We start from the raw sequence: 22,922 nt of genomic DNA on the forward strand, positions 1-22,922 counted from the left end.
TTCATGGATAGGCCTGCTCCCTTTCTTTGGGATCCACATCAAGACTGAACTGCATGTCTGTTAATCATGTGCTAAGGATCAGTATCCATCCCGTGTATGCTGTTTGTTTGTTGGCTTAGTTTCTGAAAGTTCCCGGTGGTCCAGGATAGTTGCCTCTGTTGGTCTTCCCCATCGAAACCTTTAATCCTTCCCTTGACTGCTCTATTTGGGTCCCTGACTTCTATACAATATTTAGCTGTGTGTTTCTATATCTGTTTCAGTGAGCTGCTGGGTTGAAATTCTAAGAGGACAGTTATACTAGGCTCCTATCTACAAACCAAACAGAGTATCATTAATAGTGTCAGGGATTAGTTCTTACTCATTCAGATGGCTCTCAAGTTGGGCTGGTTATTGGTTGTCCATCCCCTCAGTCTCTGCTCCATCTTTGTTCATACTTTTTTTTTTGACAGGACAAATTTTTGGTCAAAGGTTTGTTGGTGGGTTCATGCTCTTTTTGTCTCCCATAGCCAGACAGGACTTCCTTGGCAATCTTCAATGAAGCAGTTCTCTGAGACAATCCTAGCTTGTTCATATTTAGGGGTGTATTTGCATCCATATGCTTTATTCAGGATGAACCAGGGATTGTTTGATTTTACAGAAAGTCAATAGAATGTCTAGGAAGGGAAGGTCATTGACTGATGATTAAGGCTATTGAGATATATCCTTTGCATGGAAAAGAGTTCTAGGTGCTGCGCTACATGACTGTCTGTGGTCACCTTGTTTGAGGGTCATGGTCACATGCTTGAAGCAGGTATGGAGTCAGGGAGGGAGCATCCTTACTCCTGCCATCTCACGTCTCTGAGATTCCCAGAGTTTGAATATGTTCCACTTCACCATTTGGTGACATGATCCACCTACCCTACAAACAAACAAAAATAAATTTATAGTTCTCCTTTTAAAAGCCATGAACAAAAATACATGTTATTGTTAACTGCTTTAAATGTGAAAAAGCTGAAGCATACAGAAGTTATGTGGTCTATTCAACATTACCAAGCTAGGCAGGAACACAAAAGAGATTCAAACTCAAGGACAATTGAATCTAAATGCCATGGTCTTTCTATAGTAGCATGACTGATAAGCTGTCACGAGAATTTATAAGGGAAATAATTCTTCTCCCCATTAATTTTCTATTAGAACTTTTGTTTTACAATCACTAGACTCAAGGTCATTATCTGCCCACCTTAGGATAAGATAATAACACTTGTTTTGAAAGGATTGATGTTGGTTGAATTTTTTATTGGATTTTTTATTTACATTTCAAATGTTATTCCCTTTCCCTGGTTTCCCATCCATAAACCTGTATCCCATCCCCTCTCCCCCTTCTTCTATGAGAGTGTTCCCTCACCCATCCACCCACCCCTTCCCACCTCTGTGTCCTAACATTCCTTACACTGGGTGTGGGGGAGTCCTGCCCATTATATATTTAGTATATTTTCCACTCTGCCTTTCAGAGAAGTTTCACTCTGTCTTGGAATGAATAAAAAACATTTATTTCTACTCTCTGATATAGGAGCATATTGCCCTGCTTCACTGTCCAATTTAAGTGACTAGTTGTTATCCTGTATTCAGTTCCAAGTAAACCACTGTGTCAGTACTAAATAAAAATGTATGATTGATGAGGGGGATGTGTAAAGGTATAAGAATATAATTTGGTAAGAATCTCTGTATGGTTAATTTTTATTTCCATAAAAATTAAACCCGAAGCAATCTATATTTTTCCTGATATTTATCTGTCAAGATATACTGACATCATGGAGAAGTGGTCTATTTTGGTTACAGGTCAGAGAATACAATCCAATATAGTCCAGAAGATGCATCAGCCAGCAGAGATGGCATGGCAGGTAGTAGGTGGCTTACTGGTCACACTGTGTCATAGGGTTACTACTGCTGTGATGAAACACCATGACCAAAGGCAATTTGGGGAGGCAAGGTTTTATTTCACTCACAGTTCCATATAACAAACAGTTCATCATCAAAAGCAATGAGTGAAAAGAACTCAAGCAAAGCAAGAACCTGGAGGTAGGAGCTGATGCAGAGGCCATAGAGGAGTACTGCTTCCCATGGCTTGTTCATCTTACTTTCTTATAATACCCAGAATCACCTGCCCAGAGGTCAAGTCATACACAGTAAGTTTGTTCTTCTCAAATCTATTATTAATCACAAAGATGCTCCCACAGACATATGACCATAGACTAAATTGATGGAAACAATTCCACATTCTTCACATTAACCTTTTCCTTTACTGTGTCCTACCATTTTTACTCTGTACCTCTGTGGAGCATTGGACAGAAAGTGTAAAGACCAGGACCAAGTTGCTCTACTGATGAGAGTCAGTTATGCCTCTCAGTGTATTGTACAAAGGAAAAAAATCAATCATTACATTACAGAAAGGGCAATAAAAGAAGCAGAGAGGATCCTGGACATGTCTACCAGGAAATCTCTGCCCACTGGATACAAGGCCATGGGTTTTAGTGAACCAGGTCAAAAGTAAGCTTTTCTGCTCAATGCACAGAGATTGTATACTCCATGACTGTAGAAAGAGAGGAGATCTTTCTAACCCCAACAAGTAGTTGTTTTCCTTTCATTGATTAATAAAATGTGAAGGAAAAAGATGACTCAACATTTTTGTACAAGAGAAATCTAACTTTTAGATCAGCTTTAATGTAAAGTGTGTGAAATAACTGATGACATTTGAGTAACACTGAGCAAACTGACTTCAGTGGAGAACTTTCAAAGGTACATTGACAGAATGCTAATATAACGCAGAGCAAAGCAGACACAGGCTTCTGATATCTTTCCTGTGTTCTTTCACTTTCAAACTCCAAATCCCAGCATCAAAGCACATGTTATCTAATTTCCCCTTGGACATTTCCAGAGGCTTTCCTTTAATTGTATTCACTGTGCAGACACTGCTTTGTGACTGCATCTCCAGGGAGAATAGTGCCAGACATAAAGGGAGTTGCAGGCTGAGTGGAGCAGACAGCTTTTAAACTCCAGGGCATTTCTGACCATCCTTAGTTATTCCAGTGAAGCAACAGACCTTATGTGTCAACTGTTTATAAACTCTCTCCCCTTCTTCTCTCCTCCCTCCCACAACCTGCACTCCTACCCTACCTCCCAGTCCTCAGTCCATCTGTTCCTTTCCAGGCCACTAGTGGCAAGCAGATTCTCTGGGTAGCTCCCATGAGAGAGTTGGTATGTTTAAGCTATTAGGCACAGCTATGTGTAGCCTTGATGGAGGACTTCGAGTGTGGCTTATTCAGAGTTTAATAGTAACTGTGGTAATTTTTCTCAGAGTGATAGCAGTGGACATGTGAGTTCCCAGATATGCACCAACTGAAGAAACTTCCTAATGGACACACCAAAATTTTAGCTTTTGGGTTTTGCAGCATCATAGGCATGATACTTCCACACCTACAGAAATATTTTGTAACTAGAAAAAGTGAACATTAGTTCCATGACAACCAATACTATATTTAAAAAGTATTAATCTCAATCTTAAACATCAGCAGTCTAGCTTAAAGGGCTTCCAAATTATCATTTTTGATGCTAGAAATTTCATTCAAATCTGATGGGTCATACTTCAAGTGTTTATTCTCCAGAATAGAACTGTAATTTAATATCTTGTAATTACTGGTGATAATGCATATGACCTCTTCAATATTACTTTTACAACCTCAGAAGAAAACACTTTGGAGCATTATGCTATGACTGCTTTCAATTAGCAAGATGAGTAAATTGCCAAAGTGGCAAATGGATAAACTAACTTTGGAATTCTGATAATGGAGTTGAGAGTTTTAGCTCTCAAACTTCAGGAGAGCCCAAGGTTCTTTCTTACAGGAAGATGTAAACCTGCCGAGCTGTGTTTGTATCACCTCGCTTCCAGAGGGAGCACAGATCAGTCTGCCTTTACTGCTCATATAAAACAATATGCAATATTTTATACTGAAATGCTTAAAATAAATAAGTAGTTACTAATTATTAATCAAAAAGGGAGATAGAGAATACCATTTGGCAGTTCCTACTATGGCTCTATTCAAAATCAGTCTATAAGATATTCTAACCAAAAGTTTAAATAGGCCAAATTTAGAAAAGGAGAATGGTGATGTAGGAGCAGGATATAGGTAAACTGACCAAGATCATATGGCTTAAAGTATTCAACCTCGAGTCAAAAAGTATTCAATATGGCTCTGTATGTCTTAGCCAAAGCTATCAGAAATTAAAACACTAAGGTTGTGTTAATAAGGATAACAAAGTCTTTGCAGGAATCTATGGCAGACTGCTATCAAGAGTGGGATCTGGGAAGTTATCAGGAGAAATTAGGTTTAGCTGGGTAACTCCTTTGACCACTTTGACCAACTGCAGACTTATTTATTGTCTCTTTCCTTGTGTTAATAACTCTTCTTTTCCCTTCTCTTTCTTCTCTGCCTTACAATCCAGCTCATGTCCAAAAGTGGTCTAATTTGGTTAGGAAAGCAACCACACAGTAGAGAATGAGTTAAATTCTCTGCTGACAGCACCAACTTGAAAAGAACTAGTAGAAATGGCAGACTGTTTGGTGGAGACAGATTAAGGATGTGATTTCACCTCATTTCTTATAATTTACCTGTGCATACTTTTCACCAATAGACATTATTTTAAACATTGTCTTTCAAAATGTATAGAACTCTAGGGGCTAGAAATACAGCTCAGTAGTTAAGATTACACACTAGTCTCCCAGGGAAATGGAGTTCAGTTCCTAGCACTCAGATAAGGTAGTTCACGACTGCATGTAACTTCATCTTCAGGAGTTCCAAGCTCTCTGGCTTGTGGCCTCTGACCTCTGGTGGCATCTACACTTACCTGCATATATTCATAAGCAGACAATCGCATGCACAATATACACAATTAAAATTAAACAGTTTTTATTTCAATGCTTTTGAGAATTCCATAATCAGTAACATATCATTTCTTTGCGTTCCTCTCCACCATTCCAACTCCATATTCCTCTGGGCACCGTCTCAAGATCATTACCTCTGTTTAATTATGCAATTAATGGCTGCTGAGGAGAATCAGTCTTTTCTAGGGACAAGCCCTCTTATAGAATATCCAATCCCAAGTGATCAATCCCTAACCACATTATTTTATATGAGCAATAATAGATGAACTTAATGGGCTGTATTCATAAATCATTTTAAAATAAATAAATGTATATTTTAAATCATGAGGCCCCAGAAGGTATATTTTCAAACAATCAATTAGAGTTGTATATCAACAGCAATTTCTTAAGCATACATTTCATGCAAATATTTAAGTCAACTTTTGGAATGTCTTGACATTGTGAATCATATTAATATATAAGGCATGTCAATAGAAGAAAGTATTTTGACCAACGAATAAAACACAACTTCTTTTCTAGACCTTATAACTGAGTTTATTTCTCATATACCTTCTCCAGATAAAAGCTGCGACTTGAAACTAATTTCTCAAACTTGTATCATCTTTGACATTTCAATTCCCCTGACCCATCAAATCCAGGCAGTCACTTCTCACACTTGTTTTATCTCCTCTGATGTATTCTCACTGATATTACCAGGGACCGTGTCCTGAAAACATTCTGTCATAACTACTCACACAATTGGTATTGCCTTACCAAGCCCCAGGGTCCTAACAGTAGCCGTGCATTAAGGAACCCAAGCATATACCATCTGGCAGTGCCAAATTGCCATAGTTCACAGATATACCTAACCATAACCATCTTTGTTTTCTATACTTGTGCCTGTGCAGATTAGCTTCTCTGCCCCTGCCAATGCCTACTTTTTATCATTTATTTTAAATGTAGAAAACATACCCTCACCCTCCAATTCCTAATCCAAATATTAAAATTATTTCATAAATTATATATACACAAGACCTTCAAAATCTGTTTATGATTTTGTAAAGTCCTAAGATTTTTTTTCCAACACGGAAAAGTTTAATGAGAGAAGAGTAGAAGAGGGGAGAAGTAAAGGCCAGCTATGAGCACGTGGAAGGAAGAGGGATGGGGAGAGAAGGGACAAAGGAGAAGAGGGCAAGAGAGCAGAGAAGAGAGAGCCTAAGATTTTGTTGTATAGTTAGAGTGTTCAATTCTTTTCTTTTAATTGTTGGACAAAACAAAACCATATGTACTAGTGTCAGTTAAACAGAGGCTACCGCAAGAGGATTTCTGGATCTTAAAAGTTCAAGACATGGTTGTATACTGTAGCAAGACTCTGTATTTAAAGAATGCACATAATTTTTGCATATTCACTAAGTGCATTATGATAATACAATACATATCAAATGATAAAATTTGTGTGTCTTGCACTGTAATAAATGTTTCCATACCATTTTAAATTATAAGCTTCTTATAGGCATTTTCTTCCTGTTCTCTATTGCCAGAAACTATAAATGATCTGCATTTAGGACCTTGTGTTCACTGACCAGCAGACATTCACTTATCTAATATCTCAATAAATAAACTCAGGTGGTGAATCTGCACTCAATAGCTCATCTTTCAAAAGAATAAGTCATTTTTTTCTTTTTTAATTAATTAGTTGATATTTATAATTTCACGGTTTCATCCACATGAAAATTTATTTTCAGCATGTCCTTCCTTATCATCGTCTCCTTTCCCCTCCTTCTTGCTTACCACTCCACACTTTATAACATTCTAATACACCATGTAAACATATTTCCATCTGCTTCTAGACCTGAGAAAGGAAATGCAAAGACTTAGATCTGGTAGGGTATTCTTACAGAGAACACATTTAAGATATTTTGCTTTAGAAGGAGAAAGACTTTTAAGTGATTACTTAAAGGTTTGGCTCTGTGATAACAGAACCATCTCTGTGCAGATACAATGTCTAGCTGATCTTGATGGATTACTTATAACACACTCCCTTTGTATAGTGAATCAATGTTCCTGAATGCCGTGATTACAGTAAACTTTAATTGGTTTGAGATGTTTCTCATCTCATTCATTACCATCTAAATTTGAAATGTTTTTCACTAATTGATGGAAGTTTAATAGATAATAAGGTAAAACTGAAAATGATTTTGTTCGTTTGTTTGTTTGCTTGCTTGCTTGCTTGTATCCAAAGAGTATCTTTTGGAATATCTGTTTTCAGGCTGCGTCAGGTGGTACATGCCTTTAATCCCAGCTCTGGGAGACACAAGCAGGTAGATCTCTGAGTTTTAGGCCAGCCTGTTCTACATAGTTCCAGGACAGCTGGAGCTAATAGAATAACCACTAAATTAAAAAAAAAGAAAAAAGAAAGATGAAACATATATAGATATTTAGGTTTCTTTCTTCCTTCCTTTTATCTTTTCTTTCTTCTTTTTTTTTTTTTTTTGGTTCTTTTTTTCAGAGCTGGGGACCGAACCCAGGGTCTTGCGCTTCCTAGGTAAGCGCTCTACCACTGAGCTAAATCCCCAGCCCCTTCTTTCTTCTTTTTATTAGTCCATCTAGGAAGTAACATATATATGTCATGTCTGGGGGCATGCAGTCATAACTAAGAACATAAAACTTTATAGGAAAGAAAAGTAAGTGTCATGCATAATTCTGTGAGTCAGCAATTCTATCTTTCCTTCAAGTTCCATTTCTTTAGTGCAGATAGAAAAGATAAGGGAAAATAGGCAAAACCTTTCCCTAGGTTTCTGCATCAAGAAAGATCTCTGCCTTTCTTCAGTCTTTCAGCCATCCTTTTTCAGTTTCATTTTCTAAAACATGCTTCCTAAGGCCTCTGCACTCACGTAACAAAGCATTCTGCAGTTCTTGTATTTTGTTAGGTAGTAATCATGGTGCTGAACCTGGTGACTGATATAAGAAGAAAGAAACGCGGGCTAGGGAGATGACTCCATGGATAAAGTGCTTGCCACACTAGCAAGAGGACCTGAGTTAAGATCTCATTCCCCACAGTAGCATACATCTCTAATCCCAGTGCTAATAGGACAGAGACAGTAGCAACCTTGGAGTTCACTGGCAAGGCAATCTACTCAATTCGTGAGCTACATGTTTGAAAAGAGACCCTGTCTCAAACAAAAAGAGATGGGAAATTTTTGAGGAAGACACTGATTATCAACCTGTAGCCTCCAAATGCATCCCCCCCCCACCCCAAACACACACATAAGAACAAATTCTCATCAAGCTCCTTCAAAGTACTATGTGTTATCATGGCAAACCATCATTTACACCAATGGAAACTGAGACTCAGAAGTCTGCCTTCTAGGACTGTAGCCCTTATGAAAGTTGACCCAGTTTTAATTCACAGCTGTCTCTTTTACCTTTCTCTTCATCCCTTAAGTAAATGATGCTCCAGATGGTTTGAGAAAAGGGACCTGGCATAAGTTTTAATTATCTATTCTTTATAGAAGAAGTTTACACTGAACATAGCATGACAAAAAAGGGATGAATTAAGTACCTGCTTTCCTTTGGTAAATAAGTAATAGCAAAACAGAAACAGTGTGGACCCTCTGCTGCTTTCTGTTTCCGAAATGTAGGTGTTCCGAAAAGTCAGCTGTGGTCTGTAGTTCCTTCCTACTAAGCCAGCTTCTTTGAAGAATCCAACTCTGGTTACATTCTCAGTTGTCAAGTGTCTTCTTTCCTTGAGCTCTTTCTGATGGTCTACAAATGGAATCCTGCCAACTTCCGTATAATTAAAATTCGTTCTTTTTTTTTAGTCAGATGAACACTTCTCTAATGACTTTTTTCTTTCTATGTTTTTAATTGATGTAATAAATTCTTCTATTTTACATTCTTAAAAGGACATTATGCTTAAATTTTTTTTACCTTCAACTTTACCAATCAGATAATAGAAAATACAGTGTTGCTTTTAACTCTGCCATTTTTCCATTTTTCGTTTTCCTTTTTTTCTTTCCTTTTGTGTGTGATCTGTTATCTTAGTTACTTTTCTGTTACCGTAAAATATACACCATGAGGAAGGCAATTAATAAAATTAGCAATTTGTTCCAGGGCTTGCTTAAAATTCAGAGGTTTAGTCCCTGAACACCTGAACACCGTAGTGGGGAGCATGAGAGCAGGCAGGCAGGCATGGGGCTGGAGCAATAGCTGAGAGCTTGCATGCTGACACAAGAACCAGAGTCAGAAAGACAGAGAGAGACTAGTAATAACATGGGCTTTGTAAACCTCAAAATCCATCCCCAGTAATAATCGTCCATTTTTGCCACCCTTCCTACGTCTTTGCAAACAGTTTCACCAACTGCAGAACAAGCATTCCAATGTATAAGCTCCATCAAAAATATGGGAGCCATTCTCATTCAAACCAAACAGTTGCGTATGTGTGGGTGTGCACTGAAACCTCGGAACAGCAGTGGTTTGGGATGAATAGGAATGAAGTAATAAATATAGCATGAATAGTTCTACCACACAAGGAATTAATGTTCTGAGAACAAGAATGAACAACTTGAAATTATCATAAAGTTGAAACAAGATTGAAATTTTGAGCTGTGAGCAAACCGCCCATTGTAATTGAAATAAGACAGGAAAAAGAAATGAAGATAAGAAAGTCTGGCATCTAGATAGCTAGTGAGCAAAGTTCAGTTTTTATATTTTTTACTGTCTGTAACTGGAAGCTTCGGAGTTGTTACACGAAAGTAGAGAGTAGCATGAAAGTGGAGAGTAGAAAGTTAGAGAGTAACCTGGTGTTTGTATATAAAATAAAGTAGAAAGAAGTGGTAGATGTTTGGTGTACATTATAATAATGGGTAAAATATTATAATGCATTCTACTAACAAGTGCAATTACAGAACTTAATGGTTGATTGGATGTGGTATGCAATAGAGAAAATTAAGAGAAGAGTTAATGTTTACCCTGTAAATAAGAGGACTGAAGTAATATATCTTAACTTTCTTATCTTAGGAAAGATATGAAAAGTAAAATCAAGAATTGAGTTTGGATGTATTAATAATATGTTCTCTGATTTCAAAGTGGAAGTGAAGGACGAAAACTGCAACAAAGGAATTAGGATAGCTGTGTAATTTTAGCAATGATCAGAATCAATGAAGAAAGATGGGATGTGGGGGAAAATGTAAACAAGTAAACACTTTGAAAAGGATGGAGTCTGTTGGAAAATCTCAAAAGTTATTTTCAGAGACTGTGAACTAGACCATCCCAATTTTTTTCTGGAAAAAAATTGATGTAAAGGCCAGAGAATTTGGGTTTGAAGTATTGTTTGGTAGAACAAAGAACAGAGAGTAAAGACATAGAAATAATGTGGGTATGTTAGCATTATCTGATCCACTAGAGACTTGAATGACGTTAGATCATAAAAGGGAAAGGGGAGTTCAAATATGAAGTACTTGTCATCACCTCCAGTCACAGAGAAATCAAGATAAATAGCAAAGAGTTTCATTCACTATTAAACCAAAAAGATAAAGAAAAAAAGGAAGCACAAAGTTACAGCAAATCATTTTAAATAAGATCTCTCAATCTCCGAAGACCCAGATAGAAGTTCAAATGGCATCCATCTTTCATGTTCAGATCTTGAATTCAATAACACAAACTTTATTGAAATCTTCAAATTACTTTTATGGTGATGAGAGTCTCATAACCAAAGACCACGCTGGCATCAACCACACTGTGAACATGTGAGTCTGGGTTTCGTAAACACACTCACTTGCTTGTTTATGCAAGTCTCATGTTCCTACACACATTGACACTACACAGCCATTGCAGGTTTCTAAGCTCGTGAGTACAGAAAGAGGCAAAAATCTTAGAGCTTGGCAGCCTTCTCATGGACAGGACATACCTAGACCAAGAGACACTACCAACTATGCATACATAGACTGTTGCTGACGGGTATGTGATAAACAGGGCCCCTAGAGGGCAGCACAGCCCCATAGAATTAGAGATGTCCAAAGTAGATGGGAGAGGGTTTATGGGGCTCTTCCCCTTTGGAGAAAAGTGAAAGCAGTACACACATTTATGGAGAAAGAACCAAGGAAACCCCAGTGAATTTTAAAAGTTCAGTAATCTAAGGGGGAAGGAATTGTAAGTTAGGGACCAGGCATAAAAAATAGACTTTCAGAGGAAATGGCTAGATGCTTGTCAGAGTAAGACCCTCTGCTTGGTGAATCTTGTTACCCAGGCAATAATAAATTAATATCATTTGCTGGAGAATATTTTTCATCATAACATCTGATGAGGTTAAATGATATGTTTTTAAAGGATAGCACTAGGAATGTAGCTGAGTGTTAGAAGACACCCTTATAGTGAACAGAGCTCTGGATTCCATTAAAGTTCAGAAACTTTTTGTTTCTGAATAAAATACTGTCCCACCCAGAGTCAGTGACTCTCCTTAAAGTAGACCCAGAGATAAAAGCAACAGCATCAGTAACAAGTTGTAGCTATAAGCATTTGTGGGATTCACAGAACATATACCAAACGTAAAATGGAGGGAATCTTATCAAAAGCAACAGGAATGGAACAATATCAATGAAAGCTAAGGAGATGGGGCAATCCTAGTTGTGGTATTTGTTTTTTGTTTGTTTGTTTGTTGTTTTTTTTGTTATTGATTTTGTTGTTCAATTCTCTTTAGTTGCTGCTAGCCCTTTTCTGAAATTATCCACCATTGTTTCATTTTTTACTCACTTACTTTTCTACCCAGGTGGGGAATAATTGGAACCCCAGCAGAATGTGTTTGTTGTAGACACTGAGATAGAATGATGTCTCTGATCTGTTGGAATTTACAAAACTGTATTTTACACATGGATAGCCATGTGCAAGCCAGTAAGCTTGGCCAGGATGTTTGCTACCATCTCCTGTTTCTAGTTTTCCTTAGAGAAGAGAAAGACAACAGAGTTCTTTGGGTATACTGTGCCTCATCCCCATGATTAAGAATGTTTTTATCAGAGGGGAAAAGGCCATACTAATTTTTATCACTGAATTTAGGCTTTCATGCCACTTACACACTCATCTTTTTTTTTATATTTAAATATATTTATTTTTTTTGCTTTTTTTTTATAATTTTTTTTTTATTAACTTGAGTATTTCTTATATACATTTCAAGTGTTATTCCCTTTCCCGGTTTCCGGGCAAACATCCTCCTCCCCCCTCCCCTTCCTTATGGGTGTTCCCCTCCCAACCCTCCCCCCATTGCCGCCCTCCCCCCATAGTCTAGTTCACTGGGGGTTCAGTCTTAGCAGGACCCAGGGCTTCCCCTTCCACTGGTGCTCTTACTAGGATATTCATTGCTACCTATGAGGTCAGAGTCCAGGGTCAGTCCATGTATAGTCTTTAGGTAGTGGCTTAGTCCCTGGAAGCTCTGGTTGCTTGACATTGTTGTACTTTTGGGGTCTCGAGCCCCTTCAAGCTCTTCCAGTTCTTTCTCTGATTCCTTCAACGGGGGACCTATTCTCAGTTCAGTGGTTTGCTGCTGGCATTCGCCTCTGAATTTGCTGTATTCTGGCTGTGTCTCTCAGGAGCGATCTACATCCGGCTCCTGTCGGTCTGCACTTCTTTGTTTCATCCATCTTGTCTAATTGGATGGCTGTATATGTATGGGCCACATGTGGGGCAGGCTCTGAATGGGTGTTCCTTCAGTCTCTGTTTTAATCTTTGCCTCTCCCTTCCCTGCCAAGGGTATTCTTTTTCCTCATTTAAAGAAGGAGTGAAGCATTCACATTTTGATCATCCGTCTTGAGTTTCGTTTGTTCTAGGGATCTAGGGTAATTCAAGCATTTGGGCTAATAGCCACTTATCAATGAGTGCATACCATGTATGTCTTTCTGTGATTGGGTTAGCTCACTCAGGATGATATTTTCCAGTTCCAACCATTTGCCTACGAATTTCATAAAGTCGTTGTTTTTGATAGCTGAGTAATATTCCATTGTGTAGATGTACCACATTTTCTGCATCCATTCCTCTGTTGAAGGGCATCTGGGTTCTTTCTTACACACTCATCTTAATTATGAAAATTACACACAGTATGCCTCCCAGGCCAGAGTGTGGTCTACCTTCATTGTAGCTTTTTCCATTTCAATTCTAGGAATGTGGTCTTTTCAATAGCAAGTAGGTTGTTGTTGCTCCCTTTGCAAACTCAGTGGGAAATCCCCATCCCCCTCACCCCGATTCTTTGAGGGAGCTCCCCCACCCAACCACCCACTCCTGCCTCCGGCTCTGACATTCCCCTATGCTGGGTATCTAGCCTCTACAGGTCCAAGGGGCTCCCCTCCCATTGAAGCTGGACAAGGCCATTCTCTGCTACACTTGCTGCTGGAGCCATGGGTACTCCATGTGTTTGGTTGGTGGTTTAGTCCCTGGGAGCTTTGAGCATTCTGGTTGGTTGATGTTTTTCTTCCTATGAGGTTGCAAACCCTTCAGCTCCTTCAGTCTTCCCCAACCTCCTTTATTGGGGTCCCCTCGCTTAGTAGTATGGTTGGCTGCGAGCATCAGCATCTGTATTGGTCAGGCTCTGACTTATGTCTTTAGTCCTGTTTTCTGAGTATTACTGAATTCATGAGTACATTCTTCCTCTCTATAACTTCCTTTCCAGGCTTGAGTAACTATAGTAACAGTAAGTCTGGCTCTCTTTCCTGTGCTCCTCACACCTTACACACATATATGAACCCAAAATACTCCAATCTCCCTCTTTTACTCCTACCTCACCTTGTTTTGGTTGAAATAAAATGCTTTTTAAAACCTGAGAGAGAGAGAGAGAGAGAGAGAGAGAGAGAGAGAGAGAGAGAGAGAGAGATAGAAAATGAAGATAGTGCTGAGACACAAGCACAAACCAAGACAATCTAAAAGAAATAATGACAAGATTTTGAAAACAGTTACCTATGTCCTGTGGGTTACATGACTATGGTACTGGTAATATTTGTAGCTAGCATTTGAGTAGGCCGAAATATATATTATTGTTACTAGCTGGTGACTTTGAACAAATTACTTAATTTCTCAGTGTTCTGGGACTTTCTTATAGATAAAATAGAAACAAGAATAGTACTAAAATGATTAAATCAGATGATTAGGGTATGTCTTTAAAATAGAGTGTGTTGTATTGTAGGTGCTAAACAAATACTAACTCATCTTCTCATTATAACCCCAGATTCTCCTTACTCCCAACCCTGGCTGTTCAATTATATGCAAAACATAAGGATAAAATTCCACTGGGAAACAACTCAACTCTATTAGAATAATAAAATTTCCTAAAAATCCCTCAGGTCTGAGATAAATCCAAAAATGGAAATAACATTTAATTAATACTTTTCAGAAATGTTACTGGAGGTTGGCCTTCTACTTGTGGAGTTTCACCTTCTACTTAACATTTACCTATGGACTGAAATGTTCTTCTCCAGGAATATGATGTATACTTGCAAAGCATCTTAGGACTGACTTCTAAATCCATGGCTCTAAGACCTCTTTTGATGGTGAGACAAATGACAACGTTGAAGGAAAGTCCACCATAGAAAGGCAATGACTTAAGATAGATTTTCTCTGAAAACTGTTCTCCATTAAGTGGGATTAAACAATGTCCTCTGGGAATTCTCTAGAAGCTCAATGGAATATAAAATTTAACACATTCCCATAATAATTTTTACTATAATTTATCGAACTGTTCTCCAGTGTGTTGTTTGCTCTTGTTTAGGGTTTTGGAGGAAGGGGACTTTTTTACAACACTGAAAAAGAAAATGTTTGTGAAGCTTATACACATTTATTTATTTTCTAATAACAAATTCCACTGACTAGAATTATTGAGTCAATAAAACCCATTCTCTATATTTGATTGCTTAATTCAACACCTGATGACTTCTTCTTGCAATTTTTTTAACAGAACATGGAAAAATGTATTCCTGACAGCTTCTTGAATATTTTTTAAGGTTTATGTTCACCTCTGATATTCTTTTATGAAGACTATTAATCATGGTCTTTCTTTGTTTTTAAACTGAATCTTTGAATGAATCAAGTCAGCATTTCACATCTGAGCACAAAGGTCTTTGGTTTCCTTGGTTTTATTTTATTTTCTGTATGTCTAAGTTTATTTATACTTTTCTTTTCGTTTGATTTTCCTCTTTTTTAATTCTTTAATTTTTTTTACAGTCCAGTCATTATCCCCCTCCTAGTCTGCCCTATGACTCTTCCATATCCCATTCCAGTCGCCCCTACCCCCACCCCTCGAAGTCTCCAAGAGGACGTCCCCACCCCCATCCCCAACCCCATCAGATCTCCCCACTCCCTGGGGCCTCAAGTTTCTTGAGGGTTAGGTGCATCTTCTCTAATTGATTCCAAACCGGGCAATCCTCTGCTGTATATGTGTTGGGGGCCTTGTATCAGCTGGTGTATGCTGCCTGGTGGGTGATTCAGTGTCTGAGTGATCTTGGGGATCCAGGTTAGTTGAGACTGCTGGTCTTCCTATGAGGTCACCCTCTCTTCATTTTTTAATTCTTGAAAATTTTATACATTTATACAATAAAATACAATCATATCCTCCCCTTATTTCCTCTTCCAACTTTCTTCATATTGCCCTTTCTATAACTGAGTACGGAATGTACGCAGTTCGTGGAATATTTGTTAGCCATTTTAATGTATTTTTTTCTTATGCTTAAGGGCCAGAAAGTTACTCAGCAATGACATACTTGTGACAGCTTTTAAAATTTGGCCTCACTCTTTCTAAACAGAAGGCTATTGATGCTTTTCTGTCTGTCTTCATCTGGAATTTTTTTCTCATCAATTTTATTTGGGAAGTTTGTCTTGGACTGTCCTTGGACACTCCTGGAAATAATTTGGAGTTCTGGAGTCTTGCATTGCTCATCCCTATGTGTCTTATAACGCAGTGCTGTGTCACTTACCAATGCCCATTTTGAAGACTTTAAGTTTCTGTACTTTTCTGCCTTGGTGAACTCCAGGGGATGAAATGGCATTTTGTTTGTGTGTTGAAGAAGCCTGAAGAGTGGCTTTTTTCTCTACTTGGCCATTATGTAGTCAAATTTGACCTTTGAAAAAATAAAGTTGTATTGTCCTCAAAGCCTAGATCTATTAAGCCCACACTGTAGCCTTCATGTATGACCTTTCTGGTGTCTCAAATGCATTATTAGACTATTTAAGTAAGTTGTTCTCAGCATAAAATGAGGGAAGATATTAGTAAAGGCACCGTGCTTTGAGTGTAGAATACTGTTTCTAGTCCACTTCTAAGACTCATCACCTGTGAGACCCTGGATACAAAGGTGGAATTCAAAGGCTTTTTTGGCCACAAACTCTTGGTTTAAAGGATGGGGAGCTTTCAGAAGAAATCATATGAGTCAGGAAACCTTTTGTATAAGACTGTAATTGTTAACCAATTATACAAGACGTCACAGTTTATCTCATCTTAAGAATGGCTGGATCCAGATGAAATCCACAGAATACAGGAAGCTCAAGTAGAAGGATGACCAAAATGTAGATGTTCCTATTCCTTCTTAAAAGAGGAAAAAAATATCCATAGGAGGGGATATGGAAGCAAAGTTTAGAACAGCAACTCAAGAGCCTGACCCACATGTGGCCCATATATACACAGCCACCAAAACTAGATAAGATTGAGGAAGCTAGAGAATGCATGCTGAATGGGACTGGATATAGATCTCTCCTGAGAGACACATCCAGAGCATTCCAATACAGAGGGCAATGATAGCAGCAAACCACCAAACTGAGAATAGGAGAATTGGGGGGAATTAGAGGAAGCATTAAAACAGTTGAAGGAGCTTGCAACCCTATAAAAACAACAATGCCAACCAACCAGAGCCTCCAGGGACTAAACCACTACCGAAAGACTGTACATGGACTGACCCAGGGCTCCAACTGCATATGTAGCAGAGAATAGCCTTGTTGTGGCACTAGTGGAAGGGGAAGCCCTTGGTCCTGCCAAGGTTGGACCCCTAGTACAGGGGAATATGGGGGGAGGGGTAATAAGGGGGATGTATAGGGGGAACACCCTTATGGGGGAGGGGGAGGGGAGGGAATGGGAGGTTATGGACAGGAAACTGGGAAGGGAATAACGTTTGAAATGTAAGTAAAGAAATTTATCTAACAAAAAAAAAAAAGAATGGCTGGTGGCTGGATCCAAAGTTAGGATACCTGTGAAGGGAAGAAGCATATTCTATATGAATTTTTCGTATTGTGGTTTCATTATTTGTTCATCCCCTTCTTTTTCTGTTTCCATGCATAATCCATTAACTACCTGATGATCTTAGTTTGTACAGACTATTATTAACACCACAACTGAATGGTTTTTGAAGAAGATTCATTTCTCACAGTCTGGGAGTTGAAAAGATCAAGTACTTCCCACATCTAATGTCTGGTGGAGGTCAACCATGTTTCTTTATGTATTCTTTGACAATATCATACATATATACAATGTATTTTGATTATATCTATCCCTCAGTGTCCCTCTCCAACTCATGAAAGGACGTCAAAGAATCATTTTAAAAGAATTTTGTTCAATACAAATGATACATTTTGGATTTCAGCATACATTAAAAAAAGGAGGAAGAAAAGTGTTTTCAAATATCTGGCATGTTATTTCTTTGGAAATTCAGGGCTATAGTTCTTTGAATACTATTAAATTTAGTATATTTTATTCTTTGAACAAAATTTTAGCCATTTAAATAATAGAATGTGAGGAATTTAAAAATAATGATAATTTGAATTGTTAGAATTTCTTTTCTGTGTGTCCCTACCTGGTGGAAGTAGGATGGGAATCCTCTGCCATCTCTGCTTTCAAGGCATGAATCCCATTTGTGAGAGATCCAACACAACACTGTTATACTATAGATTAAGATGTCATACACTTTTGAGGGATTATAAACAAATTGACACTAGAACTGTCCAAATTTGTTATTGTATACTTTCACTGACATGATTACAGTTCATCTATTTTCCTCTCACTGATAATTACTCTTACTTCATTGATTAATCTGAGAACACATAACATGAATGTGATAAACTTCCTTTTTTATATAAATATGTCTCCATAATTTAGTTCTTTTATTATTCATGGCATTTATTCAGGTCATTGGTTGACAAATATTATCACCTATAAATGATGTTTAGCAATGTCAGAAGCATAGAGAAGCAAGCAGTAACTAAAATAGTCAAAGCCCATGCCTTCAAAGACTTAACCTTTTGTTACAGATATTACTGAGAAAAGTAAGCAATAGAATAAAGAACAAAGTAAGATAGTATTTGTATTATAGAAATACTCCTGGGAAAAGCAGAAAATAGTAACAGAAAATAAGACATGAGGTTTGTTCTTGAATGTGGTGGATGTAGTAGAGTGTACTGACCTTTGAACAAAATTTTGCGAAGGGTAAGGTAATGATCAAGTAGGAAAATATTCTCTACCTTCTTCTTCCCCCCTACAATTATCTTATTTCAAAGCTCTACATGATTAATTTCTTTACTTAAACATCTTTATCTTTTCCTCATCCTAAAACTCTTGACCCATCTCTCTAAAGTTATTTCAGTTGGGCTAGGATAAGACTCAGTATTAGGGCACTGTCCTAGCATGGGTAGGTCTCTAGCTCCAAGGTTCAGCACTATGAAACAAAATAAAGCAAATAATAGCAACAAATTCCTGTTAGAGATTTGACACCTCCTAGAGTAAAATTTCCATTTCCTTTTATTCATTCAGAGAATGTTTCTTCAGTGGCTATGTGACATAAGTAGTATGCTGTTGCTTTATATACTCTGAACAATTCTCTGGGTCCCTACATTTATGCCTAAATAATCTTAAAAATCCCCTTTTATTCCTTTACTTACTGACATGAAAATCCTTTGTATAAGTAAATGAGGGTGTGGGTGTGGGTATGGGTGTGGGTGTGTGTTCAGACGTCAACCTGAACTTGTTCAAAGTCCTATGACTTACATGGTAGGTTAGTCTGGATACCACTGAGTCAAAAGCATCATTCTCCACTCCACTTCTCCAGTATTGAGGTTACACTCATAAATACTACATATGCTTTTTGCATGGGTGCTGGGAATCTAACCAAGGATTTCATTGTATTGGAATCATCTTAACAACTGAATAACTCCACAGACTTTTATAATTTTCTGTGACTTTGAGTGACTTCTATAAGTACATCAAATGTTCCTCACACAGTAACTATTTTTGTATTTTGTTAACCATAGAAGATGCTTTTCTTCAATATTATCTTCCCAAGTTGAGGCATACTTATCTTCTTAAAAAAGAATAAATACGTGTACATCTTTAATAAAGAATATTTAAAAGGTTTTATTTTGAGTAAATGCTAAGTTAGGTATTTGGTAACTCAAAAAAGTTAGGAAAAAGGGAGCAGCCTGAACTGTATTAGTTTAACTTATGTTAGATACAAAGTGACCTTAAAGTTCTAAAACTCTGTAGTATTTTTTATTACCAAAATATATTTTTGTTGTTGTTTGTTAGGGTGATTTCTTATACTTTTATGTATCTCATTTTTATTGGGGAGGGTGCTACTTGTTTGGTTGGATAGATGACTGATTGTTCACTTGGTGGTTGCTTACTTAGTTTTTTGTCTATTTGTTTGGTTGTTTCATTTAATGGTTCACTGGCTGGCTGACTTTATAGATTCATGGATAGATGGATGAATAAAGAGATGGACAGATGGGTAGATAGATGGTTGGTTGGCCTATAAAAGTTATTATCAAAACAGTTTAGGCTTTCATAGAATATACTGTTTAGAATATATTTAAAATTATATAAATGAATACTACATGTATGATGACATGAGGGAAATGAACATGGAAACAAGAATAAAAGTCCAAAAACTAATAAAAGAGAGAGAAGGGGAAATAGCAAGAAAGAAATGATAGAGTATGGAAGACAGACACAGAGAGGTGTTTAGAATATATTTAAAATTGTATAAATGAATACTACATGTATGATGACATGAGGGAAATGAACATGGAAATAAGAATAAAAGTCCAAAAACTAATAAAAGAGAGAGAAGGGGAGATAGCAAGAAAGAAATGATAGAGTATGGAAGACAGACACAGAGAGGTGTTTAGAATATATTTAAAATTGTATAAATGAATACTACATGTATGATGACATGAGGGAAATGAACATGGAAATAAGAATAAAAGTCCAAAAACTAATAAAAGAGAGAGAAGGGGAGATAGCAAGAAAGAAATGATAGAGTATGGAAGACAGACACAGAGAGGTGTTTAGAATATATTTAAAATTGTATAAATGAATACTACATGTATGATGACATGAGGGAAATGAACATGGAAATAAGAATAAAAGTCCAAAAACTAATAAAAGAGAGAGAAGGGGAGATAGCAGGAAAGAAATGATAGAGTATGGAAGACAGACACAGAGAGGTGATGGGGATGGAAACAGCAATGTAAAGCCAAAAACCTAGTGAGAAAAAGGCATAAGCAGGAGATAGGGTGATAAATGAGTAGATATTTTCCAACATTAGTGAAGAATTTAAGTGATTGTCCAGCCTTTAACCTAACAAGATTTTCAAAAATAACCTAACAAAACTTTCAAAAAGTTCTTCTTGTGAGAATAGAAAGACCATTAACAAATGTAATACTCCAATAATGACATTTTGGTTGGAACTGTACAGTAATGTTTTGGTTGCGCTATCCAATTCACAAATAAATACCAAGTATTTAGTACTTACATATGGAGTGTTGTCCAATGACAGCTTACCTTCTAAAATATTTCTTTAATAAAATAGCTATTGGTCCTTCTGCCTTTGCCCCATGTTGTCTTTCCTCAAACAAGTTCTTTCTTCTTAAAGACCTTCTTATACAGTTACTTATAACTCCTTTTTCTTTTCCTATCATTCTGTGAATCTGCTAAGGCAAGATCTGATGATTATTTCTCCTTGCATCTAAAAATACACCCACTGCTTATTGATTATAGATACTCAACTAACATGTAGTTCATAAATTAATCCATAACCTCTATTGAGTTTGAGATAATAAACACTTTTAATTCAAATACAAAATACTCTTAATACTTTGGAAGAGAAAAACCTAATATCTCTACCTTAGCATTAAAATTATCTTAATGACATGATATTTTGTTTTATGTTCTTTTACTTGTGAGACAGCAGTAACAGAATCTGAAGAGAACAGGACTCAACTAGGGTTAAGAAATCCTCACATGGTAACTCCCTTTCTCATTGCCTGGTGAAGACTAAGAATCATGCCAAGTCCCATGAAAAAAGTGAAGTATATATTCTCAACCATTGTATCTTGCAAGCTACACTGAAAGTTGTTTTCTGTTGGCTTGGCTGGTAAACTGGGCAGAGTGTGTTAAAACACTCTCACTCTTCTCATTTGGAAGCAAGGCAAACTGTTTCTTCTCTTACCTTACATATTTAGAACAGTGAGTAAGAAACTATTTCTACACCAGAACTCCATCTCAAAAGAGCTCTCAGAAGGGTTCATCTAGCACACACTGTAGATTCATATTAAAGAGATGTCATTACTCATTTTAGAAAAAACAGCTTGTAGCCTCCCTGGGGAGGTGAGTGATTGGTTCTGTGACAAAATGTATTTGAGCAACACACCAAATTTTGGGCTACCCAAAACTGGCCCACAAAAGAAAAAAAAAGACACAAATTTTTAAGGAACTTTTAATATGTTATATATATATATATATATGGAGAGAGAAATGCCAGTTTTTAATATTGCCAGTATGTCCATAAATATTCAGATATGGTATATCTCAATAAGGAGGAAGATTGACAGAGTTTAGTTGAGAAAGCTTGATGGTGAAAGGCTAAATTTGGGTTCTAAGCTTACACTTTGCATTCAATGTTCAGATGAACCACCTACTTATTGTCTTTTGTCAATTTACTTAATCTTTGCAATTTTACATTTCTTCTTCAGTAACATGGAAATAACCATAACAGAGCCTCTGTCACAGGACCGCTGACAGGATTAAATTTAGGTAAAGCTTTAGTACAGAGTCTGATGCATGGTAAGCACTAAACAAATCTTTACTGATTAATTATCATCTCTTCTAGATGCTAGACATTGAGTTCTCCTTATCATTTACTAACAGATGTAATAAATTTAAAGATCAATCTGTTATGTTAAGGGTATATTTTATGAGAGTTAATCCCAAAGTAACAAAATCTTTCCTGATTTTCCCATATACCATTGACATTATCAAGTAAATATCAGAGGTCATCTCCCACTACAGTGAGAAGCAGAAATCCTTGTTTTGGTGTGGGATGACCATGTTTGCAATCACGGCTCTTCCTCAGCCTAGAGGTTAAGCACACAATCACATCTTTCTGTTTGCTCCTGTCCTTGTTCATGCTTACCAGGTACAAAGACAGGAGACTGGCCCAGCACAAGTCGGAAATAGAGTGTTTCACCCCCAAAGGGAGTATGGGGAATGGTGGGAGAGCAACAATGAGCAGGTAAGACAACTGTGAGTGGCCTGAGGTGGTGTGAAATAAATGTATGCAAGCTAGAGGAAGAGGCGGCTCCCTGGTCTGGGTCCTTACACAATTATGCATCCCATCCAGTAAGTCCAATGTGGGCCACCATTGGTTCGTTGTTTGTGTTTGATCTGCAAAATCTATGCAGTCTTCATGTCAACTAATGGGAGCCTCCTGTCCCAGACGCTGCTGTTTCTTAGGGTTGTGCGCTTTGCATGTCTGAAGCCTTAGCTAACAGTCAGTTCTTCAATGGATTTTAATTTATTGGCTAAACAGTTCTGGAGTTTGCAAAGTAGAAGATATTGGAGGAAATTTATATTTTAGGAATATCCAACCGTTTAATGAAACAAATGCAAAAGACTAGGACTGGATTTGAGGGAAGGGTTACAATTGAGAGAACGTTGAGCTAGGTAATTAATGTGAGTTACTTTGAATGTAATATATATCAGCCAAGAGCAAAGCCAAAGTTCAACTAGTGAACTATA

General features: G+C 37.3%; 1 protein-coding gene across 6 annotated transcripts in view; it reads left to right on the top strand.

Moving 5' to 3' along the window:
* Grm5 (glutamate metabotropic receptor 5) overlaps positions 1 to 22,922 on the top strand; it is a 561,776-nt gene that overhangs the window by 519,486 nt on the left and 19,368 nt on the right. For 3 of the 6 annotated variants that reach the window (NM_001439436.1, XM_087613463.1, XM_087613427.1), the window contains 1 exon segment: positions 22,321 to 22,416. In NM_001439436.1, the coding sequence (NP_001426365.1) occupies positions 22,321 to 22,416 (96 nt within the window). 6 annotated transcript variants of the gene reach the window in all.

The sequence above is a fragment of the Rattus norvegicus genome, chromosome 1 (assembly GCF_021556685.1).
Source record: "Rattus norvegicus strain SHRSP/BbbUtx chromosome 1, alternate assembly SHRSP_T2T, whole genome shotgun sequence".
Lineage (NCBI taxonomy): Eukaryota > Metazoa > Chordata > Mammalia > Rodentia > Muridae > Rattus > Rattus norvegicus.